General features: G+C 44.1%; 1 protein-coding gene and 1 long non-coding RNA gene across 2 annotated transcripts in view; one reads left to right on the forward strand and one right to left on the reverse strand.

The window, feature by feature from the left end:
• LOC137314905 (peroxidasin homolog) overlaps positions 1-27,302 on the reverse strand; it is a 573,760-nt gene that overhangs the window by 96,062 nt on the left and 450,396 nt on the right. Inside the window, exons 11-12 of the mRNA XM_067979924.1 lie at positions 10,233-10,349; positions 1,604-1,762 (exon numbers count right to left, since the gene is read on the reverse strand). Of these exons, the coding sequence (XP_067836025.1) occupies positions 1,604-1,762; positions 10,233-10,349 (276 nt within the window). The remainder of the gene's footprint in view (positions 1-1,603; positions 1,763-10,232; positions 10,350-27,302) is intronic.
• Positions 1-27,302, forward strand: part of LOC137314921 (uncharacterized) — a 94,030-nt gene that overhangs the window by 57,957 nt on the left and 8,771 nt on the right. The window lies entirely within an intron of this gene.

The raw sequence follows: 27,302 nt of genomic DNA on the forward strand, positions 1-27,302 counted from the left end.
TGATTTTTATCATGAGGCGGTCAAAGTTGTCATCAATTTAAACTTTAGGGAACTTGGAATCCATAATAGACTGAAATAGCAAAATCATAATACCCTGCAACATATACAGGAATTATAAATACTCTAAAGCACAGGGGATGATTAAATCGTGGATACACTATTTTATTTCTCTGTTAAGCGGGGGGAGTTTATATACAGGTTTACATGTAAGCTGCAGTCTTTAAACAAGACAGAGGTTAATAAAACACTGAAAACTAGTGTTTGTCAACATTATCTTCACTCGGTGCTGTGCATGCGTACACTCATTCCGCGCCGTAAGTACACTGGACGTACTCCATAGACATCCAGGGCACAAACCTGAAACAGGTGCTAGGCCCTTTGCAAAATTCGATTGCGCAGGATCACAGCATGCATCGTGCAGGCTGCGGTCAGTTTCGTCAGCTGCTTAGCAGCCAAACTAGTGGCCCTTAGAAGGACTTTTACTCACCTTATTGCGGAGCCGAGATCCAATTGTGCACTGATCTGCAATTTTAACACCATGCGTACATGGGACCCCAGTGGAATTTTAACCAGCTCCTGTTAGGAAGCCAACAAGACCTGCTAAGGCAAGTTAAAAAAAAACTTTCCCTCATTTTTTTTTACTAACGATGCAAGTCCAGGCCTCTACTGCCTCAGGCTACCCCGGCCATGGGACCCTACAAAAATTCCCATCCTGGACTTACCTTGCTGACACCGGGCGTCTTCCGATGCTGATGGATGGCCTCTGAGCCCCTGATATTCATCCTTCCCCATTGGCCAGCTGCAGCTTTCTGCCAGAAACGGCCAGACGGCTGACCGGCACAATTCAAATGAAGCTCGTCAGTTAAGATCTGCCAGACCTCTGACTCACGCTCTCACTCGGGATTGCTGTCCGCTCCCGCTGGTCTTCTGTCAGCTTCGGACAAGGGATGCCTTTCCCCATGGGCATATCGCCCTATGCCATCATAATGGAGGACGAGTTGCAACAGCAGTGTGTCCAGGCCAGGAGAATCAAGCAGCATGGCACAGGACAGCAGCCCACCAAGTATGTCCCCCTCCTCCGCAATGTGTGTACAGGCCACACCAGTCTTACGAGGACCTCTCCCAGGAACTGTGGAAGTCAGCACACCCAATTTGTAATACTCCTAATTTTCCAGCCATTTAAATTAACGATTGAAAATTGTGAGTGCTGCAAATCAGGTGTGCTGACCCTTGCAAATAACTTTCTAATCTGCACTCCTGTCAAGCGAAACTGTCTCACAATTTCAGGGCTTTAATGTAAAACATTTTATGTTCACATCATCGAATGTGGAACTTCAAGGGAAATTTGGGACCTGAAGTATCAACAGTAATGGAAAATACTGCCATTGACACTAACTCTCCAATAAGAAAGCTATTACATTAAAAAAAATATCAGGCAGTTATTTTTAAGATTATAACACACAGAACATTTGTGATAATGGTTTGTGTTATCTACACCACTTGAATGTGACTTCCTAACACATCCCCAGCCATCGGTTAAGCTTTGTATGGTAATCACAACATCAAATGTTAATATAACAAATCAGGTGTAAAAGAAGTGTACCTTTAGGCTGTACTTTTAGCTGCACTGGAACTCGTTTAACTTTCACGACATTGATAGCCTGGCATTCATATTGGCCCTGATCATGGGGGGCTACTTGCACAATTCTCAGTGTTCCCGTGGGTAACACTGCATGTCTTCTGTCACTGGGGAGCTGACCTCCTGTAAAGCAGACAGCAGTGAAGCAGTTCTTCAGTCAATGCAAGAAAATCATTGTTATAATTATGTATAATTAAAATAGCAGTAAATGTAAAACTCTTCTCTATGGTAATCATTGCTCAGAGCATTTTTATGATCACAATGATTACAAGGAGGAGCATAGCTTAAAAAGAAATTGTGAATAATTTGGCTTTCATGTTCAGGATAACAAGACTGGTATCGCACACTTGCTGGACATTAATAGAGTGAAAGGTTTTCCTATTCATAACATTGAGGCAATTGTTATATGGGGCTTTGAGTGCCACGTGCTCCATCAATTGCTCCTTGCATCTGCGGGAATCCTGCCAGTCCGTAGAACTGGATAGCTCTCTTTCTTTGTCTGCATCTATTTGGAAGGATATGAATTGTGCAGCCCTCCACAATAGGAACATAGGAACAGAAGTAGGTCAGTCAGCCCCTCGTGCCTATTCTGCCATTCAGTGAGATCATCTGTAACTCAACTCCATATACCTGCCTATGATCCATATCCCTTGATAACCTTACCTAATAAAAAATCTGTCGACCTCAGTCTTAAAAATTTCAATTGACCCAGCATCCACAGCTTTTTGGGGGAGAGAATTCCAGATTTCCACTACCATTTATGTGAAAACTGCTTCCTGACCTCACCCCTGAATAGCCTAGCTCTAATTTTAAGATTGTGCCCCCTTGTTCTAGATTCCCCCATTTGATCGACCCTATTGAATCCTTTTATCATTTTAAACACCTCAATTAGATTATCACTCAAACTTCTATACTCAAGGGAATACAAACTAAGTTTATAAAACCTGTCATCACAATTTAACCCTTTAAGTCCTGGTATCATTCTTGTGAATCTGCACTGTACCTAACCCAAGGCCAATATATCCTTCCTGAGGTGCGGTGCCAAAAACTGAATGCAGTACTCCAGATGGAGACTATACAACTGATGCATAACTGTGAGATAAAGGCCAATATTCCATTACCCCTTTTTGATTACTTTTTGTACCTGTGCACTAGCTTTCAGTGATTTATGGCTGCAAGATGACAAAGGCTGGAACCTGAATATTCAAAGGTACTTGGTATTTTGGAAGGACAGGAAGCTAGGAAAAGATGGAGGGATAGCTCTGTTAATTAAGGGTGACATGAGTATAATAGAGAGAAATGACCTTAGCTCTAAAGACCAAGATGTAGAATCAGTTTAGGTAGAGATAAGAAATAGGAAAGGCAAGAAGTCACTTGTGGGGGTAGTTCATAGGCCCCCTAACAGTAATCACACTGTAGGACAGGGTATATAGGAAGAAATAATGGGGGCTTGTGAGAAAGGAACAGCGATATTCATGGGTGATTTTAATCTACATATAGATTCGAAGAATCTGATTGGCAAAGGTAGCCTGGAAAATGAGTTAATAGAATGCTTTCGGGACAGTTTCTTAGAGCAGCACGTTCGAGAGCCAACCAGAGAGCAGGTTATTCTAGATCTGGTAATGTGTAATGAGAGAGGATTAATTAATGACCTCATTGTAAAGGAGCCTCTAGGTAGCAGTGATCACCATATGATTGAATTTTGCATTCAGTTTGAGGGAGAGAAGAGTAAGTCTAAGATTAGTGTTTTAAACTTAAATAAGGACAATTATGAGGGCATGAAGACAGAGCTGGCTAAAGTGAACTGGGAAATTAAGTTAAGGGACAGATCAGTAGAGATGCAGTGGCAGAAATTTAATGAGATATTTCATAACACTCAGCAAAGATATATTCCTGTGAGAAAGAAAGACTCTAGGGGAAGGACGTACCATCTGTGGCTAACTAAGGAAGTTAAAGGGAGTATCAAATTGAAGGAAAAAGCACACAATTCCACGAAGATTAGTGGCAGGTCAGAAGATTGGGCAGAATATAAAAAACAGCAATGAATGACTAAAAGAATAATAAGGAGGGAGAAATTAGAGTATGAGAGAAAGCTATGTAGAAATATAAAAACAGATAGTAAGAGTTTCTACAAGTATTTAAAAAGGAAAAGAGTAAGTAAAGTGAGAATTGGTCCTCTAGAGAGTGAGTCTGGGGAATTAATAATGCAGAATAAGGAAATGGCGGATGAACTGAACAGATATTTTGCGTCCGTCTTCACTGTAGAGGATACAAATAACATGCCAGAAATAACTGTGAATCAAGAGGTGAAAGGGAGGGAGGAACTTAAAAAATTTACAATCACTAGGGAAAGGGTTCTGAAAAAAATATTAGAACTAAAAGCTGACAAGTCACCAGATCCTGACGGAGTTCATCCTAGGGTCTTAAAAGAGGTGGCTGAAGCGATAGTAGATGCATTGGCATTAATTTTCCAAAATTCCCGAGATTCTGGAAGGGTCCCATCAGATTGGAAAATAGCAAATGTAACTCCTCTATTCAAGAAAGAAGGGAGACAGAAAGCAGGAAACTACAGGCCAGTTAGCTTAACATATGTTATAGGGAAGATGCTAAAATCTATTATCAAGGTGGTTATAGCAGGGCACTTAGAAAATCTCAATGCAATCAGGCAGAGTCAACACGGCTTTGTGAAAGGGAAATTGTGTTTGACTAATTTATTAGAGTTCTTTGAGGAAGTAACAAGCAATGTGGATGAAGGGAATCCTGTGGATGTGATGCACTTGGATTTCCAGAAGGCATTTGACAAGGTGCCACATCAAAGGCTACTACACAAAATAAGAGCTTGTGATATAGGGGGTAACATATCAGCATGGATAAAGGATTGGTTAGCTAACAGGAAACAGAGAGTAGGCAAAAATGGGTCATTTTCAGGTTGGCAAGATGTAATGAGTGGAGTACCACAGGAATCAGTGCTAGGGCCTCAACTATTTACAATCTATATCAATGACTTGGATGATGGGACTGAATGTCTGGTTGCTAAATTTGCTGATGACACAAAGGTAGGTAGGAAAGTAAGTTGTGAAGAGGACATAAGGAGTCTGCAAAGGGATATAGATAGTTTAAATGAGTAGGCAAAAAATTGGCAGATGGAGTATAATGTGGGAAAATGTGAACTTGTCCACTTTGGCAGGAGGAATAGAAAAGCAGTATATTATTTAAATGGGGAGAAATTGCAGAATCCTGAGGTAGAGAGGGATCTGGGTGTCCTTGTACATGTCCTAGAGGCAACAAGGGGGCAAGCCATACTAGATTTAGTAATGAGTAATGAACCAGATTTAGTTAACAGCTTAACTGTGCGTGAACATCTATCCAATAGTGATAATAACATGATCGAGTTCAATGTAGTGTTTGAAAGGGAAAAAAGTGAATCAGCTGCTAAGATTCTAGACTTGGGTAAGGCCGACTTCAATGGGATGAGACAGAGACTGTCCACAGTAAACTGGGCAAATCTGTTAATGGGTAAAACGACTGATGATCAGTGGGAAATGTTTAAAGAAACATTTAACGTGATACAGAATCGGTTTATACCCCTGAGGGGCAAGAACTCTACTTGCCAAAAAAAAACAGCCATGGACAACTAAAGAGGTAAGGGACAGTATAAGACATAAGGAAAGGGCATACAAAAAGGCAAAAAATGGCACAGATCCTGGCGAATGGGAAAGATACAAAGATCAACAAAGGGTCACAAAACAGATAGTAAGAGCTACAAAAAGAGAGTATGAAAAGAAACTTGCAAGGGATATCAAAACCAATACGAAGAACTTTTATAATTATATTAGGAAAAAGAGGGTGGTCAGGAGCAGTGTTGGCCCCTTAAAAACTGAAAGTGGGGATATTGTCATTGACAATGGGGAAATGGCGGACATGTTGAACAATTACTTTGCGTCAGTATTTCCAGTCGAAAAAGAGGATAGCATGCCGGAAATCCCAAGAAAACTTATATTGAATCAGGGACAGGGACTCGATAAAATTAACATAAGTAAAGCAACAGTAATGAAGAAAATAATACCACTAAAGAGTGACAAATCCCCAGGACCAGATGGTTTCCATCCCAGGGTTTTAAAGGAAGTAGGTGAGCACATTGCAGATACCCTAACTATAATCTTTCAAAGTTCTCTAGATTCAGGAACTGTCCCTCTAGATTGGAAAATTGCACATGTCACTCTGCTTTTTAAGAAAGGAGAGAGAGGGAAACCGGGGAATTATAGACCAGTTAGCCTAACATCTGTTGTGGGGAAAATGCTGGAGTCTATAATTAAGGATAGGGTGACTGAACACCTCGAGAATTTTCAGTTAATCAGAGAGAGCCAGCGTGGATTTGCGAAAAGTAGGTCGTGCCTGACAAACCTGATTGAATTTTTTGAAGAGGTGACTAAAGTAGTGGAGAGGGGAATGTCAATGGATGTTATTTATATGGACTTCCAGAAGGCATTTGATAAGGTCCCACATAAGAGACTGTTGGCTAAGATAGAAGCCCATGGAATCGAGGGAAAAGTACGGACTTGGTTAGGAAGTTGGCTGAGCGAAAGGCAACAGAGAGTAGGGATAATGGGAAGGTACTCACATTGGCAGGATGTGACTAGTGGAGTCCCGCAGGGATTTGTCTTGGGGCCTCAATTATTCACAATATTTATTAATGACTTAGATGAAGGCATAGAAAGTCTCATATCTAAGTTTGCCGATGACACAAAGATTGGTGGCATTGTAGGCAGTGTAGTTGAAAACATAAAATTACAAAGCGATATTGATAGATTAGGCGAATGGACAAAACTGTGGCAAATGGAATTCAATGTAAACAAATGTGAGGTCATCCACTTTAGGTCAAAAAAGGATAGAACAGGGTACTTTCTAAATAGTAAAAAGTTAAAAACAGTGGATGTCCAAAGGGACTTCGGGGTTAAGGTACATAGATCATTGAAGTGTCATGAACAGGTGCAGAAAATAATCAAGAAGGCTAATGGAATGCTGGCCTTTATATCTAGAGGACTAGAGTACAAGGGGGCAGAAGTTATGCTGCAGCTATACAAAACCCTGGTTGGACCGCACCTGGAATACTGAGAGCAATTCTGGGCACCGCACCTTCGGAACAACATATTGACCTTGGAGGGAGTGCAGCGTAGGTATACTAGAATGATACCTGGACTTCAAGGGTTAAGTTACGAGGAGAGATTACACAAATTGGGGTTGTATTCTCTGGAGTTTCGAAGGTTAAGGGGTGATCTGATCGAAGTTTATAAGATATTAAGGGGAACAGATAGGGTGGATAGAGAGAAACTATTTCCGTTGGTTGGGGATTCTAGGAGTAGGGGGCACAGTCTAAAAATTAGAGCCAGATCTTTCAGGAGCGAGATTAGAAAACATTTCTACACACAAAGGGTTGTAGAAGTTTGGAACTCTCTTCTGCAAACGGCAATTGATACTAGCTCAATTGCTAAATTTAAATCTGAGATAGATAGCTTTTTGGCAACCAAAGATATTAAGTGATATGGGCCAAAGGCAGGTATATGGAGTTAGATCATCGATCAGCCATGATCTTATCAAATGGCGGAGCAGGCACGAGGGGCTGAATGGCCTACTCCTGTTCCTCTGTTCCTATGAATCACAAAAAGTTACTATGCAGGTACAGCAAGTGATTAGGAAGGCAAATGGAATGTTGTCATTTATTGCAAGGGGAATGGAATATAAAAGTAGAGATGTTTTGCTACAGTTGTACAGGACATTGGTGAGACCACATCTAGAATACTGTGCACAGTTTTGGTCTCCTTATTTAAGAAAGGACATAATTGCTTTAGAGGCAGTTCAGAGAAGGTTCACTCGACTGATTCCTGGGATGAGGGGGTTATCTTATGAGGAAAGGTTGGATAAGTTGGGCCTGTGTTACTTTGGAGTTTGGAAGAATGAGAGGTGTTCTTATTGAAACATATAAGATCCTGAGGGGACTTGATGGGGTAGATGCTGAGAGGATGTTTGCCCTTGTGGGAGAGACTGAATGAGAGGCCACAGATTAAAAATAATGGGTCTCCCATTTAAGACGGAGATGAGGAGAAATTTTTTCTCTCAGAGAGTCGTGAGTCTGTGGAACTCCCTTCCCCAGAGAACGGCGGAGGCAGGGTCATTGAATATTTTTAAGGCTGAGTTAGATAGATTCCTGATTAACAAGGGAGTTAAAGGTTGTAGTAGGTAGATGGGAAAGTAGGGTTGAGGTCACAATCAGATCAGCCATAATCTTATCAAATGGCAGAGCAGGCTTGAGGGGCCGAATGGCCTACTCCTGCTCTTAATTCATATGTTCATATGTTCGTATGTACCTGGACACCCAAATCCCTCTGCTCCTCCACAGTTCCTAGTTTCTCGTCATTAAAAAAAAATCTGATTTGTCTGTCTTGGAACCAAAATGGATGACCTCACATTTCCCCACGTTGAACTCCATCTGCCACAGTTTTGCCCACTTAATCTTTCTATGTCCTTTTGTAACTTCCTGCTCCCATCTACACAAATTACTGTGCCTCCTAAGTTAGAGTCATCTGCAAACTTTGATATAGAACTCTCTATTCCTTTATTCAAGTCATTTATATATATGGTGAAAAGCTGAGTCCCCGGTGCAGATCCCTGGAGAACACCTCTTGTCACATCCTGCCAATCAGAGAACATTCCCGTTACCGCTACTCTCCGTCTCTTACATCCCAACCAATTACCGACCCATTTCACAAAGTTACCTCCAATCTCGTGCGCATCGTTTTTGATAATAATCTTTTATGTGGAACCTTAGCAAATGCTCCATGATTCTATACTTTTTGGAAGTCCATATGGACAACATCCATAGACAGTCTCCTGCCCATTATGTTAGCGACCTCCTCAAAAAATTCAACTATAGACCATCAGGGATCTTCTGGATCATGTGAGGAGCAGCTGTCTGACTAATGTGGCATTGATCACCTGCTGCTGCCTCGAAGAATCCAGACCCAAAGAAATTCAAGAAAGTGGTGATTTTGACTGGTACAGACAGTACTGTTTTCTTGGTGGAAGTGAGTTGCAGGTTTTTAGGTAGACATGTTTTCCGAATAATCTTTGGTAAGCACAGCCATCTGAGGCACTGATGATCAGAAAAATCTAAGCAAGAGATTCTTGGTCTGTCGAGCCTGGTGAATGGGTGTGAGAGTGTAGGGAAGAGATGCCTTCTGTCGTGTCTGATTCTAAGGGCTTCAAATCTAGCCTCTTCCATATTCTCATCCTCCTTCTCATAGCATAAGAATTCAGGTACTCCCATTGGAAAGTCCATGTCCCCAGTCTAAAGCAGTACTTTGAGCAGAGATAAGTAAAATTCACAACTGAACGTCCAAAGTACTAAAGTGATTAATATGCATGCAAGGTAACACCAACCTTCAGTAACAGCATAAAAAACGGCCTCCTCAATGTGGTACTCGCCTCAGGGATACCTTCCTGCAGCTCTTACCTCCACTTATATAGTGGCATTAATTATATGGGGCGAGTTAGGGGCATAAATTCACTGAAATGGAACAGAGGAGTTAGCCACAACCCCTTGACCCCTATTTACATGGTGGGTCTTAAAGGGAATGGGGGCTTTTTCGGGAGGGTAATTAAGGTACAGTTTTTTAGCAGAGGACTTGAGGCAATATCCTCTAAGAACTCATTTTACCATCCTTAAACAGGCAGTAATTCAAAGGGTAATCCAGGTCCCTATCTCATCTTATAATTTATTTGGCAGCTGTACTGTCAACATTTTTACGCACCTGACAGCCTCTTCAATTACATTTTGTTCAAGTATCGTGAAATGCATCTGAATTGATCGCCAACTTAAATATAGTAAGTATATATTTCTGTTTTGGAGTGTTTCATTTCATTCAAAATATTTTCTTATCCGTTACCAGCACTGGGGAAAATAAAACCTTGTTGCTATTTCTTATTCAGTTCACTGTGGGTCCTATCACCACTGGAACCAATTTATGTTAATCCTTGCATCCCTAAGATGACCTCCGTATCTGCACTTATGGCTGTTTCTGCTCTACCTTGAAATAATCAAGAACAGTGTTTCAGCTCCTTCTGTTTCAGACCTCTTGCAATGTTTTTTTCCCATCCAATTTTGTCCAGTTCCTCATGTAAGCCCTTAGCTCATGCCCTAATTTCAATCTTCTCATGCCCCTTCACTCCATTGAAAAGTAGCTCTCTTCTGTGCTCAGTTCAGCTTTAAGACAAAGTTTGGCTCGTGACGAACCTAAAAAGAATACCTTCTATCTGTTTGCAAGACTTTGTGTTAATAAAATCCGTGAAAGATAATCAAAACCTTAAGAGAAGGAAGTATTGAAATGTTGGATATCAGATTTACAAAGTGTAACAGTTATCTGTGCAGCAAGTACTTGATTTGAACGATATTACCTTTGAACACACTTTCAGGTAGTTTATTAAGTTGCAAGAATACAGGCTAAAATACAAATGTAAGATATTATTATGGAGCAATTATAATACAACCCAAAATGTAATACCCAGTAATTGTGAAGGTTCACTTTATATAAAATACCTGCTTTGGTCCAAGCGACGACTGGTGTTGGATTGCCTTCAGCTGCACACTCAAAGTCTACAGTATGCCCCTCAATGACTACCTGGTCCTTGGGAGTGATTGTGAATCTAGGAGGAGCTGCATAAAAGACCAATGTAATGATTAATACCGAATACTACCAATAGATAAATGTGGAGAAAATAAATAAATAAAGATAAACTCTCCTATTGCAATACTTCTTTAAGTTTCATTTTCCTTTTAATATTGTTTATATAAACTTAATGAAACAATACAGCTATAAATAAAACGTGACATGCCATCCAACTGTGTAGTGTATCTGATCACAGATAAATTAATGCACACCTGAAGATTGATCGGTCATCACTTAATTATTCCAGACTTGACAGCAATGTAAGTTATTAGAATTGGCTATAAACAATGTTGCACAGTCATTTAACACAGTGTTCTAATTAACATACCAACACTTACTTGTAGTGTGCTCATCTGTCCAACATCATCAGTGTCATCTGGCAAATCGTACACTTAAATGTATTTGGCATGACAGTAAGCCTAGATTTTCCTGGGCCCATCAGAGAAATGGCAGGTCGGGATTTCTGCCTGCCCACATGATCCCACCAGCGCCTGACTGCATTTTCCTTGAAAGTGGGGTGAGGGGGGGTGGGGAGAGGGGCTAACATCATATGGAGGGCAGCTTGAGAGTGGGAATCTCGCTCCTGAATGCTTCTTTGCCACTGGAAGGGAAATTATGTCTCGCTACAACAGTTCAAAGCCTGCTGCAGCTTAAAGAGCCAGGAGCACAGCACTGCCATTAATTGTTAAAGCTCAAGAAACAACTCCAATGGCAGAAAAGGAGCAACATCTGCAATTCTAGAGCCTCGATTTTCTGAAGCTGCACTGGCAGAAATAAGAGCAAGAAGAGAAAGGTCCTTTGGTACCGTGGAAAGGAAGTCCCAGTAAAAGGAAATTCAGGAAGTTTGGAGGAAGGTGGCTAAGATGGTCTGTGCCACCTCAATCACCCCACAAACAACTATTCAGTGCCATAAATGTTTTAATGACCTCATCAGGTTGGCCAGGGTAAGTGAATGCACAAGTGGCCATACAGATGGGAGCATGACTCAATTTTGCACCATTGCAGTGTAAAAGAAGAGATGAATGAGACAGTTATCATGCACAAGGTACCCTCGCCAAAACACCCCCTATTTGTGGCCACACATCCCTCTCCTACCATTGCACTGTCCCATATCAAATTTCTTGCAGCGTTTGAGTGAAAAGTCAAGAGATTGCTGCATTGCCTGCACCTGAAAGAATTATCACAGTGGAATGTCAGTTTGGGTTCTGCCAGGACCACTCGGCTCCAGACCTCATTACAGCCTTGGTCCAAACATGGACAAAAGAGCTGAACTCCAGAGGTGAGGTGAGAGTGACTGCCCTTGACATCAAGGCAGCATTTGACCGAGTGTGGCACCAAGGAGCCCTAGTAAAATTGAAGTCAGTGGGAATCAGGGGGATAATTCTCCAGTGGCTGGAGTCATGCCGAGCACAAAGGAAGATGGTAGTGGTTGCTGGAGGCCAATCATCTCAGCCCCAAGACACTGCTGCAGGAGTTCCTCAGGGCAGTGTCCTAGGCCCAACCATCTTCAGCTGCTTCATCAATGACCTTCCCTCCATCATAAGGTCAGAAATGGGGATGTTCGCTGATGATTGCACAGTGTTCAGTTCCATTCGCAAACCCTCAGTGCCCGCATGCAGCAAAACCTGGACAACATCCAGGCTTGGGCTAATAAGTGGCAAGTAACATTTGCGCCAGACAAATGCCAGGCAATGACCATCTCCAACAAGAGAGAGTCTAACCACCTCCCCTTGACACTCAACGGCATTACCATCGGCGAATCCCCCACCTTCAAAATCCTGGGGCTCGCCATTGACCAGAATCTTAACTGGACCAGCCACTTAAATACTGTGGCTACAAGAGCAGGTCAGAGGCTGGGTATTCGGCGGTGAGTGATTCACCTCCTGACTCCCCAAAGCCTTTCCACCATCTACAAGGCACAAGTCAGGAGTGTGATGGAATTCTCTCCACTTGCCTGAATGAGTGCAGTTCCAACAACACTCAAGAAGCTTGACACCATCCAGGACAAAGCAGCCCACTTGATTGGCACCCCGTCCACCACCCTAAACATTCACTTCCTTCATCACCAGCGCACTGTGGCTGCAGTGTATACCATCTACAGGATGCACTGCAGCAACTCGCCAAGGCTTCTTCGACAGCACCTCCAAACCCGCGACCTCTACCACCTAGAAGGACAAGGGCAGCAGGCACATGGGAACAACACCACCTGCACGTCCCCCTACAAGTCACACACCATCCCAACTTGAAAATATATCGCCATTCCTTCATCGTCGCTGGGTCAAAATCCTGGAACTCCCTACCTAACAGCAATGTGGGAGAACCTTCACCACATGGACTGCAGCGGTTCAAGAAGACGACTCACCACCACCTTCTCAAGGGCGATTAGGGATGGGCAATAAATGCTGGCCTTGCCAGCGACGCCCACATTCCATAAGACCATAAGAGATAGGAGCAGGAGTAGGCCATTCGGCCCCTCGAGCCTGCTCCGCCATTTAATGGGATCATGGCTGATCTGATTTTTACCTCAACTCCACTTTCCCGCCCTTTCCCCAAATCCTTTGACTCCCTTGCTGATCAAAAATTTGTCTAACTCAGCCTTGAATGTATTCAATGACTCAGCCTCCACAGCTTTTTGGGGTAAAGAATTTCAAAGATTCATGACCCTCTGGGAGAAGAAATTCCTCCTCATTTCCGTCTTAAATGGCCGACCCCTTATTCTGAGATTATGCCCCCTAGTTTTAGATTCCCCCATGAGGGGTAACATTTTCTCAGCATCTACCCTATCGAGTCCCCTCAGAATCTTGTATGTTTCAATAAGATCTGCTCTCATTCTTCTAAACTCCAATGAGTATAGACCCAACCTGTTTGATCTTTCCTCATAATTCCTTCCATACCTGGAATCAACCTCGTGAACCTTCTTTGAACTGCCTCCAATGCAAGTATGTCCTTCCTTAAATAAGGGCACCAGAACTGTAAGCAGTACTCCAGGTGTGGTCTCACCAACACCCTGTACAGTTGTAGCATGACTTCCCTGCATTTATACTCCATCCTCCTAGAAATAAAGGCCAATATTCCGTTTGCCTTCCGGATTACCCATGAACGAATTTTAAAAAAATGTCTGCATACATCTGGGTGAAATTAATATTGTGAATTGGTCAGCTGCCTGTCTACATCTCTGTGTGCTTTGCAAAGAAGAAGCATGCATACAACCAAAGGCAAAGAAGTGGAGAAACGGCAACCATCAAGGCCCTGGTAGATATGAGGAGGAAGCCTGCAACTCCTGGGCAGACACACTGGGGAGACAGTGAGAGATGGAGAAATTGGAGGAGAACTGCCTGAAAGGGTGGTAGAGGCAGAAACCCTCATCGCATTTAGAAAGCACTTGGATATGCACTTGAAGTGCCGTAACCTACAAGGCTATGGACCAAGAGCTGGAAACGGCATTAGGCTGGATGGCTCTTTATTGGCCGGCACAGACACAATGGGCTGAATGGCCTCCTTCTGTGCTGTAAATTTCTTTGATTCTATGAACTGTCAGGTTCATGTTGGTAATGGGATGGATCACTTACAGCACTATGAGTGTTTGCTGTCTTCAGACATTCTGATTACTTGAAAGGTCTCCTTATCATTGCTCAGTCATATTTTTTGATTTGCCGATTAGAATGCATCCTCCTAAAATTAATATCTTTTCAAGAAAGAAAGACATGACAAGCAGCCTGAGAGCTCCACACACCAATTCCTGCACCTGAGTTACAAACTCTGTATTTGTGAATGTATGAGCCCAGGTACAACCACTTGGGAGGAGGTAACTAGTGAGACAGAGAGTATATCAAAGAGTGAATCAAAGAGTACCACTGAGCAGGAGGAGCTGGGAGAGAATGATAAGGAAACAGCATCTCTCTTCGAAGGGGCGGAAATGACTCCACTGTGCTGAGGAGTCCAAGGACAAAGATCTCAGGGTCCAGTCTTTAAAAGATCTATGATTCTGGAGCATAGATCTCATGTGCAAGCAGTTCAGACAGTTTCCTCTCATGTGTTGCAGGTAAGTTGGAGGAATCCACACCCCACATCTGCAATGGCATGACATGAAGAACACCCAGGTGAGTATGGCAGTCCAGGAAATTTGTGCAGCATCAAGATGTCATGAGGAGGTCCTCAGGACAATTGTTGTTCCAGAGTATCCTAGTTCAGGGCTTTCCATGGATTTAATTGGGAATATTTGGCTTGCTCTAATGCAGACCATTAGCCCAACTAAGCCTGTGCCAGAACAAGAGGGAGCTTCTGGCCTAAGCATTAGACAGACAGTAGCATGACACCGCAGGAAGGTTCTGTAAGGACGTCAGCATCACTCAGCCCTTGAGGGCTCAACTGGTTTAGATGATGTTGCCAGGGGGCATGTAGATGAGGAAGAGGAGGGGCCAAGAATAAATCCTTGGGGGACTCTGAAGCTAACAGTGCAGGGGCAAAAAGAAAAACCATTGCTAGAGATGCTCTGACTATGATCAGATAGGTAAAAGTGAAACCAAGCAAGTGCAGTCCCACCAAGTTGGACAATGGATGAGGATTTGGAGGAGGATGGTGTGGTAGTCCATGTCAAAAGCTGCAGGGAGGTTGAGGAGGATGAGAACGGATAATGCACTATGGTCATGGTCACAGAGAATATCGTTTGTGTCTTTGGTTAGATCCATTTCTGTGCAATGGGAAATACAGAAACCTAATTGGAAAGATTCAAACAGGGATTTGCAGGGAAAATGGGCACAAATTTGGGAGACGACATGTTCAAAGACTCCATGAGCTCCATAGCCTTCTTCTCATAAGGCAGGAGACGTTTCGAAGGAGGAATGAATCGTGACAGCTTCCAGCATATCTGGCGTTGAAATGTAGGATCCTGTGCATGTTGTCAAACACAATCTGTACAATGAGGGAGTGGAAGCCCTTCCTGTTCAGGTAGTTGAGAGGGTTTTCTGTAGGAACTTGCAAAGCAACATGGGCCCCATCTATTGCAGGTGATGAATTCCCCAGTTCTCCTGTAGAGTGCATCAGTCACCTGATGAATGCATGCCTGTGCAGCCTGGCTGATACTAGAGATCCCATGTGGCTGCCTAAAATGAGTCCTCGCCACAAAGACAGTATGGCAAGCAAAATGACAATGGCTGCAGATCCTCATGCAGTAGGTGGCAGTGCTCCCCATTGTCTCTTTGGTGAAACGTAATCTTATTATACACATCTACTTGCCAAGGTCCACAGAAGGCCTGGTGGGCTACATCCTCTTTAAATGCTGCCTGACTCTCCTTTGCTCCCATCCACTGCTGCTCCTCCTAGTCATTCACGATATTGGCATGCAAGTGTATGCCCATCAGAAATGTAATACCTGCTCCTGAGAAGCCCTCACTGTGGCTGGGGTGTGGTGGGGTGGGAGGGGGGGCGCGGTGGTGAAAAACTCTTTGTGGTCTGACCCTGTCAAAAGCAATGTGAAGTAAGTCCGGATGTGTATAGGGCGAATGGTTTAAAAAGGATAACAGCAAAAAGCGATTCCCAGCTGCAAAAATCGCTAATGAAACTCTCCAGGCTCAGAAACTCCTCACTTCTGCCTTTCTCAACTAATGCTGGCAGCAGCTGCACCTTATAATTCTCAGGAGGTTAAATTCGATAACCCCTGATTCTGGGCGCAGGCATCGCGGTGCGCGATTAACCCGCGCCCAGTGCTTCCGATACAGGCACCACATGAGATTCGTGCTGCCTGGTCATTACATGATTTGTATGTACGTCCAGTGCTACCCGCGCTTTTGAGAGGCTGCACGCACAAGCAGGAGGCCCGAAATGGGGCATAGCCAGCACTAGTTTATGGCAGCCTGCACCTCTTAAAGGGGAGGTGCACTGTCAATGAGAGCAGTGCAGGATGACAAGCAGAATGGCTGGACCGGCAAGAGAGCGTGCATCGAGGTTCTCCGAAGATGCACTGGAGGCCCTGGTGGAGGGAATGGATGAACGGAGGGTGGCAGGAGACCCTCCAGACACCAGCTGCGGAGGCAGTGGGAGGCTGTGGCCCAGGAGGTGAATGCCAGGAGCACTGCACTGTGCACATGGATGCAGTGCAGGAAGAAGATAATGATTTGACACGAGTGGTCAAGGAGTGAATGCAAGTGTCAAGTGGCACATCCTACCAACCGCACCACTGCACCACCCACAACACCCCCCATCACCCACCCACCAACAAACGCTGCACATCCGTACGCAAAGCTGCACTTGGCATGCTGTATCTCATCCTCACATAATACCACACTTGCGTCCACACAACCACCACTCACAGGTCACACGCACTGGCAGCTATTCGACTATGACAGGCACATCACCCAGACACCTTACAGGATACTCACTGACACACTTCCTCTGTCTTGCAGGAGAAGGTGGTGCATACCAGCCGGCAGCAGGAGAGACCTGAGAGAGGACAGGCATGCCTACACGTCCTCATCCCACTGGAGGAAACAGTGCTCTGGATCATTAGCTGGGCTGTCACTGCGGCCGTGGCCATTGGCAGCGCTGAGGTCCCGATGAACGGGGTCTCTGCATACCTAATCCTCCTTCACGTGCTGCAGATGGTGTCAGCACGCACGTCTTACTTGTTCCTCTCCCCACTCCACACCTCAGCCCGTCTCCTTTTGTCATTACAGATACCCAAGAACTGGAGCCGGCACCGTCCGAGGTGGAGGAGGAGGAAGGCAGTGACAATGAAACAACACCGTCACTTGATCTGACACTCGCATCCACCAGCTCATATTTTGACACTGCACGTACTTTAGAGGCTAAGTTGGAGGAGGGATCTACACGTGATGAGACATCGGGTGTAAGTGTGCAGGTTTGAAGTGCGAAGTGAGCAGTTGCTTCATCGTCGCTGGGTCAAAATCCTGGAACTCCCTACCTAACAGCACTGTGGGAGAACCTTCACCACACGGACTGCAGTGGTTCAAGAAGGCAGCTCACCACCACCTTCTCAAGGGCAATTAGGGATGGGCAATAAATGCTGGCCTCGCCAGCGACGCCCACATCCCATGAATGAATAAAAATAAAGGAGCCAGGGCGAGGGGGAATGGATACCACAGGTGCCAGCTCGCCGGAGGGCGAGGTCACACAATGACCAAGGAGTCTGCTGCCGAGGAGTCAGATGATGAATTCGATGGGCCAGGCTACAGAAGAAGGCTGAAGGCCGTATACCGCAAAATGCTTGGTGCACTGGAAATCCTGCCAGAAAACCTTTGCACAATGTCAAAGGACATGGAGGAGTCCATCTCGAACTTGGCATAGGGCTTTTCTCAGAGCTTGGAGCCCATCCTTACCCACATGGAAAGGGTGGTCAGCTTCATCAACACACATGATGCAATGTCTGATGGCCGATGTCGCGGCTTCTACTGCAACACAAACCGATGTGATCAAAGGACAGCAAGCTTCATTTGGAGCTCAGACTGCTGCTATGGAAGTTCAGACCACTGCTATGGAAGTTCAGACCACTGCTTTGGAAGTTCAGACCACTGCTTTTGGAAGTTTAGGCTCAGACTGCTGCTATCGTGTTACAGGCTCAGACTGCTGCTATCGTGGCACTTGGTACCACTGCGGAACGAGGCTCCCAGGGCATCACAGCACTCCTGCAATCCGTTCTCCAGCAGATTACCAGGAGTGTTGAGGCACTGCCCCATGCGAATGGCAGTGGCACCATGGCAGTCAGGTCTGCTGTCCTCTGTCCTGCTCCCACCACTCCCTCTCCGCCAGTGCCCTTGCCGTTGCCTGTCAGCCATCCAGGCCAGACTGCTGCAGCCCAGGCAGAGATGGTGCAGTCTGAAGCCGGGCCCTCTCGGCCCAGAGCTGCTCGAGGTCGTCCTCCAAGGCCATCTGTACTCTCCTCCATTGAAGGCCAGCAGCCTTTCACCTGAGCATTCTCCAGCCACTGGGGATACACCTCGTAGGAGCACTAGGAAAGGTAAAGGCACATGAACGACTGGCACTGAGGGAATGCACAAGGGTGAATTGTCTAATGTTGTATACTTGAGTTAATGTGTAATGTTATAAATTTGTATTCGAAGTCGCAGTTGGTGGTTTTTATTTATGCGATGAGCTGCAGAAAGGAGCAATGTGTAATCACATGGAGGGCGATGTGTTGGCATGTGGGGAGTGTACAACTGTTGGTGACTTGGGAGATGTTCACATTACTGATATCGTTCATGGATCAGGTGAGCACGCAGAGCCCTGGCGGACAGGGCCAGTGTTTCTTGTTGCCTCCTTGTGTCTTCCTCCACTGTCTCCTCCCCCTCCTCTTCAGCCTCTTCCTCCTCCTCCTTTGGCTCAGGGTCTTGCTGGATAAACGGTGGCAAGAGCTGTTCCCTCATAATGGTGAGGTTGTGCAGCGTGCAGCATATAACGTGAATCTTGACACCCACTCAGTGGAGTACTGCAGGGCTCCACCAGAATGGTCCAGACAGTGGAAGCATTGCTTCCTGATGCCTATGGTGTGCTCAATGATGTTGTGTGTGGCAGCATGACTATCGTAGGCTTGCTCGGCACGTATGTGTGCGTGCCTGACCGGAGTCATGAGCCATCTCATGAAGGGACAGCTCTTGTCACCCAGTAGTCTGCTTTTCACTTGCCGAGCCAGTTCAAAGATAGCTGGCATGTTGGACTGCCGCATAATGAAGGCGTCATGACTGCTCCCAGGGTATTAGGCATTGACCTCCATGATTCGATGCGTGTGGTTGCCCACCAGCTGCACATTGAGGGAGTGGAACCTCTTTTGGTTCATGAAGATGGCCGAGTTGAGATATTGAGCACGCATGGCTATATGTGTGTAGTCAATAGCACCCTGCACCATGGGGAAGCCTGCAATGCGAGCAAACCCTCATGCTCGCTCGTTCTGCTTCTCTTTTATCAAGAGAGAACTTGATGAACCTGTTGCGCATCTCGTATAGTGCCTCCCTAATGTAGCAGCGCACTGCACACTGCGAGATGTTGTACAGATCGCCAGCAGAGGCCTGAAAGGATCCAGAGCCATAGAAGTTCAGTGCCATGGTTACCCTGCCAGCCACAGGCAGTGCTGTCCTCGCCCTGCTCTGAGGCTGTAGTTATGGCTGCAGCAGGTGACAGATCTCCGTCACGACCTCTTCAATGAACCTCAGCTGTTGGATGTATTGATCTTCGCTCAGGTTGAGGTAACAGTAGTGTTCCCTGAAGGCCCTCATGGGATATGGCCTCCTGCTCAGTGCCCTGCACCTCCTCCTCCTCCTCCCTCTCCTCGCAGCTTGACCTGCTCTGTGTCGTCTCTCTGCATGCTCCCAGTCGTGTTCTATGCCCAGCGGGAGTCCAAGCAGACCATCCATAGTTGCTAGGAATCTTGTTCAAACACTGTTGTAAATTACAGCAATTGTAAGACAGTACTTGCTAATCCACTCTCAAATATACTATAGCAACTCTCTAACTATAGGAAGCTTCAACAAACACGTCCTATTCTACCAGCAGCCAGAAGCAATAATCCAGCAACTAACCTGCAACACCTGCATGATCCCTGTAAATAGCACTGGTGGGGGGTCCTCCAGGCAGTCTAAGACATGTTCAGGTGTTCGTGGTTAAGACAATACATTGATTGGAGCGTTATGTGCCAAAATGGTATCTATCCCTTTAAATCACTGTTGCACACTGATCTAATGTATATTCTCCCTGGTTTACATGCTGCCGGCATTTGTTACCTGCGCTTGTGCAAAACTCTTTACCAAGATGGCATCTGGTGCACGTTGTGCACGTGCTTTCCGGATGCCGTTTTAGAACTTCGGTCGGACGCATAGTGCCTGAAAGAACGGGCGCGACACAGCCCAACTTCTAGCCCTCGGCCTCTGAGTTACATTGAATACATTGCAGGTGTAAAACCAGCAAACTTGGAACTGCAGTGCTCATTATAATATATGAAAATTAGATCACTTGGGACTCGTTGTATCGGAGAAAGAGCCAACTACCTTGTAGGATCTTGGAGCAATTTTATAGCGGAACAGCTTCTTCTCGATTTTCTTGCCACAAAAAGTTACTTGCCTGATTATGCACTGGAAGGAAATATACTGAAAACAGGAAAGATATTCACTCCCTAAAATCCATTAAAATAGATAATATAAGGACTAGAAAACTGATTATGACTCAAACTTTGTTCACCAATCCAGAATTTATCTTGGAACATTTTCATGGTTTCTTCTTCTTTCAATTTTTCCACAAAAGACACGTAATAGTAGAAGGCCTTCTTTGAGTGGGAAAGGGGAGGGTAGTTTATTCCAGGACAATCATCAATATTGGCCAATTTTCAGCTAAAAGAATTCTGACTATATTTAATAATTTAGGAGCAGAGTAAGTTCCTGCAGGTAAGCAGTAGCCCCAGGACAACATGAACAGGCAGGAGGAAGGGTGGAAGGAAGGAAGGGCGGAACACCTGAAATAGATGCATTAAAAAATATGAAACAACAAAATTAATAGCCTAAAAATGTAATAATTGTTGAAATTTGGATGGTGAGAAAAGACAAGTAGGTATTGCCGAATGTAATGGCAGAGCTGTTTCTATGACCCATGACTCTTGAGCGAGAGGGCATCGCGGTTAGAATCATAGAAAGTTACGGCACAGAAGGAGGCCATTCGGCCCATCGTGTCCGTGCCGTTGTTGCGAGCAGTTAGAAAGTGAGGTTAGAGGACAGCACTGGAAAGAATAAATAATGGGTAATTTTAATCTTACCAGTCCTGCGTGATACTGACAAGATCAGATCGACTGCCCAATATTACTTTCCATTGAAAAGACAGAGAACATGGACCTCAGCAGAGCTAGAGGGGAGTTGCCAGGAACCCCAATTACAGCAAGAGGGAGGGGAAAGAAGGAAGCAATAACAATATGAATGGTGCAAGTTAACTTCTTTATGGGAGCTAGTGGAAGGGAACATTGTGCTATATCAAATATAGTAAATTTAATTTGAGTAACTGAACAATTGAAACTTCATTGCAGGTTCCTGAAAGGAATTAACCTTTTGTATCTATTTCTATATTAATAGAATAAGAAATAATTAGCAAGGAAACAGAAATCGTTTGTTGAATAAAACTTGGTTAGGCAGTAAGTTATCTGTTAAATCAATGTGAAAGTGATGAATTGCTTCAGTGCATTTTATTTATGTAGTAACTTAGTAAGATTACAGAAGGGAATAATCAATTGATTTAGAAAATGTTTAAGAGCCTAATTTACTGAGGGAAATGAAAGGTTAGTTCAGGATAATAAATCTACTTTGCTTAATACACTGAGAGTGAATTTCAGTTCATTAATTTATATTCAGGCTATTTATGGTTAGATACATTTTATGTGTGATGCCAGTTATTATTTTGTTAGAAAATGAAGGTTTGAGTATCAGTGCTGGCAGTTCTTCGTACTTAAAGATGAACCCTTGAAAGAGAATCTTGATTGTGCTGATAAAACAAACAAACACAGCTGGTTCCCAAAAAAACATTAGTGAGGTGCTCGGCCGATACCAGACAGGGTACCAATACAATGCCAGGTGTTGGAATGGTGCAACTCCTAAAATGATATATAAGAATAAGTGCCAAATGTGCACAATGTAAATATCAACTGAGTCCCAAGGTAAGGTATGAGGCCAAGAGAATGTTGGTAAGGAATTAGGTGAGTCAAAAATGAAGGATAAAACTATTATTGCAAAGGAAAAAAGGTTATCCAGTGAAGGGTTCCCTAATGTGATAAGCAATCACAACTGATCTTGCTCTGTCTCAGAGTCAGCACAGACCAGAGATCAGTCTTTACCCAGTAAACCATCGGGGAATCAGGACAGACCAGGGATTGGTGCCTTAACCCCCTAAACCTCACTGAGGGAGACTCACTAAAAAAAGGACAACTTCTGTTAGGTGAGTAGACCTTGCTTTGAGGAGTGTTTTAATGTTTGGTGAAATTACTGATCCAGTGAAGTTTTGCACCTGTGGGTTGACAGTGGTTAATTAGATATTATAACATTTTATTGTATCATTAAGGTACTGAGTGTACCGATCATAACAATTTTTGATCCATCTGATACATTGGGTTACATAGGCATGGCAGAGATTAGAAGAGACATGTCCTGGAATAAGTGGGAAGATCCTCTGTTTACGACCAGGACATATCTCTTCTAATCTCTGCCCAATTCCCTCTGTGTCCATTTGCATGCAGATTTTGGTTGCCACTCCAGACTCAAGCCCATTATTTCTATATCCATGTTTTTTTCTCTTGGCCCCTTTCAGGCCCAACTCTGCTGTCTCTTCCCCCTCCTGCCATTCTGTCATGCCACCTTTCATTTCTCCCCTCTTGGGTACTATGTACCCCCTTATTCCAACCCCAACCCATCACTACTCCTCTGCCTTCCTACTCTGCTGCAACCATCCCTGACTTGAATCCCCCTTGACTAAGCCCACAGCTATGCCTCTCTTGACATTCTCAAAGGGCCCATCGAGGCAGCCATTGGTGCCTCCTTTCAAGCAGCAACTCCAACTTCTCACTTGCTGACTTTTGTACCGAGCACCCACGCTGGGGGCTAATTTTGCTAACCTCCATTCCGTCCTGCTCACATTCCCCACCACGGCTCTCATGTACTCTGGTCACAGATAAGTCAGTGACAGATCCTGAGCTGCACCCATGAAGGCTATTTTAAGAGAAATGACCACATAAAAAAACATAAGAGAACTCAAAGAACATAAATAATATGTCCAACGATTTTTAAAGGCAAAATGCACCAAATGTAAAAAATAAATAAGAAAAAATTTAAACTTGGTTCTGACAAATCACAACCAAACAAAATACAAATGAAGCTGCCTAAAATTTTTAACAGAATAAATAAAACAATAAAGTGACAGTAAATCATCAGGAATCTTGATTATTACCATACTATTTATTTTCATTGAGTTCTGAACTTCAGTGCTTTAAACTTTATGAAAGCTCCTTCCTATGGTTGCCGGCCTGCTTTGTATGTGAAAATTCCTGGCCACCAAAAAAATAGCATTGATTATAAATTACTTATTTAAGGAAGAATATTTATTTTGTGTGTTGAGTGATGACAAACAGTCAAAGCAAACTGGTTGCTGAATTGGAATCAATATTTTGTGCATCCTTGCAGATCTGCAAGTGAGATTTAACAATCCTTATTTTCAAAACTCTATTATTGTCCACAGTGGGTAATCGTGTTCTTATTGCTGGGGAAGCAGTGGTTGCCAGCATACATTACACACAATCTGTTATTGTGGCAATTTATTATAGGCACAGAAATATTCTTATGTTTTCTTCTTTTATGAAAAATACATTTTAGCATGTATATTTTATTGACAATAGAACTGCTATTCAGATTTCGACCCATTGAGTAAGGCACCTCCAAGACAGAAAGTGAGTCTGAAATGTTATATAATCCTTTTGATGGCTTATAGAGCACAGGAAACAACTGTCATAGACTGATGAGCCAAACCCCATTGCTCTGACTTGATTGAAACAATCTGTTCAGACCATAAGTGGTGAGAGATGTGTTCAACTTCAAATAAGCAGTCATCTATGGAAAAATTGATTTTTATTAGTCACAGGGTTATCCTTTCAAATTCAGATTTATGAAGAGCTGTCTCCTTGTAGCGTTTCATGTGGTTTTGAAGTCCAGTTCTATGTAGCAGTGATTTACTCTGTGGATTCTTACCCATTCTAGTTAAGAAAAAAGTATTGGGTAATAAAAGATTTATTGGTGTTAGATTTAATAGTTTACTTCTTTGTAGGAGTGAAAGTTTGCATAACTTAATAGAGTGTTTGAGCCCGGTACAATCCTTTCTGTCACACATTAAAACTCTGCAACTCACACACATTACATTTCAGAACTATCGCCAATCATACGTAGGGCATATACTCGCCTGTAAGGTGAACCATCTGTAAAGCAATACCCCTACTTTCCAGCTGAAAAGAATCAATGACTGACAAACAAGACATCTCTTCAGTCACTGCATGGAATTTGAATTTAGGATACGATGGTTGCTCCCCATGAACCACCATTGTATTGACATGTAACCAGAGACTGGGAGCCCAAGAAAAGTGAACAGGAGAGCAGGAGCCTGAGAGCAGGAGTGCTCATTGATACTGCAGGACGTTGCGGGACACTGCCGGCCACCTCTTGCCCCCCCTTGCCGGACTCATTTTGGCCCCGGTGCCGATGTTCCCACTGGACGACTTTCGTCCTCTTCAGGACTGGCATACTGCCTCCTGGGCTACGATGGGCACCCCCAGCATGCCGGTCTCAACCTGATGACACAAGAGGACCAATTTTGTGTAGTCCTTTTGCACATCTGTTTCGGCACAACGGTTGTTGCCGCTGTTGGGTTCATGCCTGAATTCAGGTGCGAACCAATTACTTTGATTTTAATTTACAACTGACTGTTTCTCAATTGTTTTTGTTTTCATCTGTTCCATTATCCTGCTTTATTCATCACATTTCTATACATCTGTTGGAATGATAGGCCAAACAGCTTAGTTGTGGTGACTCCACAAACAACTGCTAGAAGTGCACTGACAGACTGGTACACTAAATCTAACGAAGTTTGGAAATGGTCTTCATTCTCACATTTTTGGTATTTAAAAAAAAATCTATAGCACAATGGAAATAGGCATCTGGCCAGATTTTCCTGCAACAACGAGAATGGCAAGTCAGGCACTCAGCACCGATCTAAGGGCTGAGGTTAGCATATTGACCATTGGGAGCCTCAGGAGGGTTTCAGTAAATGGAAGTGTAGCTTCTTAAATAAACTTTAATCTACAATTAAGCTTTATATCAAACACTGACCTGCTAAAATACTCACATGCCCATGACAGAAAGATCAAGGCAAATAATTGACTGGGTTAAATAAACAAAACAAACAACTAAATATATGAGCGAATAATAACGGCCTTGATTCCTTTATGATTTGAGGCTGATGAAACTATCCCAGGATAGTCACTATCACAAAATTATAGGAACAAACATTTTCCATACTGATCTTGGAGCAATAAATCACGCCGCAATCAGGCTAGCAGTGCAATTACTTCAAGTCTAATTGGCAGCGGAGTGAAAGCTGACTTCAATGCAAGTAAATAGCAATCGCCATTGATTTTAATGAGGGTGGGGCTATGATAATTACCTCCTGACTGTTTTCGGCGCATGGCATGGCGGAGCGGCATAAACGTCCCGGGAAAATATGGCATAATTAACGGTGTAAGTCACTCACTGCATAATTTCCTCTACATTTTGTGTCGTTACAATGGCAAAAGTCCCCAGGAAATCCTTTTTTAAATTCATTTATGGGATGTGGTGTCGCTGGCGAGGCCAGCATTTATTGGCCATTCCTAATTGCCCCTGAGAAGGTGGTGGTGTCCTGCCTTCTTGAACCGCTGCAGTACATGTGGTGAAGGTTCTCCCACAGTGCTGTCAGATAGGGAGTTCCAGGATTTTGATCCAGCGATGATGAAGGAACGGCGATATATTTCCAAGTCGGGATGGTGTGTGAATTGGAGGGGGACGTGAGATGGTGTTATTCCCATATGCCTGCTGCCCTTGTCCTTCTAAGTGGTAGAGGTCGTGGGTTTGGGAAGTGTTGTTAAAGAAGCCTTGGCGAGTTGCTGCAGTGCATCCTCTGGATGGTACACACTGCAGCCACTGTGCTCCGGTGGTGAAGGGAGTGAATGTTTAGGGTGGTGGATGGGGTGCCAATCAAGGGGGCTGCTTTGTCCTGGATGGTGTCGAGCTTCTTGAGTGTTGTTGGAGCTGAACTCATCCAGGCAAGTGGAGAATATTCCATCACACTCCTGACTTGTGCCTTGTAGATGGTGGAAAGGCTTTGGGGAGTCAGGAGATGAGTCACTCACCACAGAATACCCAGCCTCTGACCTGCTCTTGTAGCCACGGCATTTATGTGGCTGGTCCAATTAAGATTCTGGTCAATGGTGACCCCCCAGGATGTTGATGGTGGGGGATTCGGCGATGGTAATGCCGTTGAATGTCAAGGGGATGTGGTTAGACTCTCTCTTGTTGGAGATGGTCATTGCCTGGCACTTGTCTGGTGCGAATGTTACCTGCCACTTATCAGCCTAAGCCTGGATGTTGTCCAGGTCTTGCTGCATTCGGGCACGGACTGCTTCATTATCTGAGGGGTTGCGAATGGAACTGAACACTGTGCAATCATCAGCGAACATCCCCATTTTGACCTTATGATGGAGGGAAGGTCATTGATGAAGCAGATGAAGATGGGTTGGGCCTAGGACACTGCCCTGAGGAACTCCTGCAGTGATGTCCTGGGGCTGAGATGATTATCTAGTCCATTATCTGGCCCATTATCTCTGACAGGAACCAAACAGTCACCCAGAAAACAGAATTGCTTGTCATTAGACATAGCAGTCAGTAACTAGGGCACATTTTGTTGATATAGACACTGTTTTAATAACTTTATTGCAGAGTGAAACAGTGTTTAAAACCTGCGAACAAATGCTCAAAACAAATTTAAAATTATTTCTGACACGTTTTACATTAGCATGTTGAAATTTAAGAGGCGCATCAGAAAGAAAATGGTTAATACTTGATTGACAAAAATACAGTAAGGGTTTTCAGAATCATAGAATGTTACAGCACAGATGGAGGCCATTCGGCCCATCGAACCTGTGCTGGCTTTTATGCAAGAACAATCCAGTTAGTCCCATACCCCCGCTCTTTCCCCGTAACCCTGCAAATGTTTTCTCTTCAAGTATTTATCCAATTCCGTTTTGAAAGCCACGACCGAATCTGCTTCCACCACCCTTTCAGGCAGTGTATTCCAGACCATAACTACACGCTGCATAAAAAAGTTTTTCCTCACGTTGCCACTGGCCCTTTTCGCCAATCACCTTAAATCTGTGTCCTCTGGTTCTC

This window comes from Heptranchias perlo, chromosome 3 (assembly GCF_035084215.1).
Source record: "Heptranchias perlo isolate sHepPer1 chromosome 3, sHepPer1.hap1, whole genome shotgun sequence".
Taxonomy (NCBI): domain Eukaryota; kingdom Metazoa; phylum Chordata; class Chondrichthyes; order Hexanchiformes; family Hexanchidae; genus Heptranchias; species Heptranchias perlo.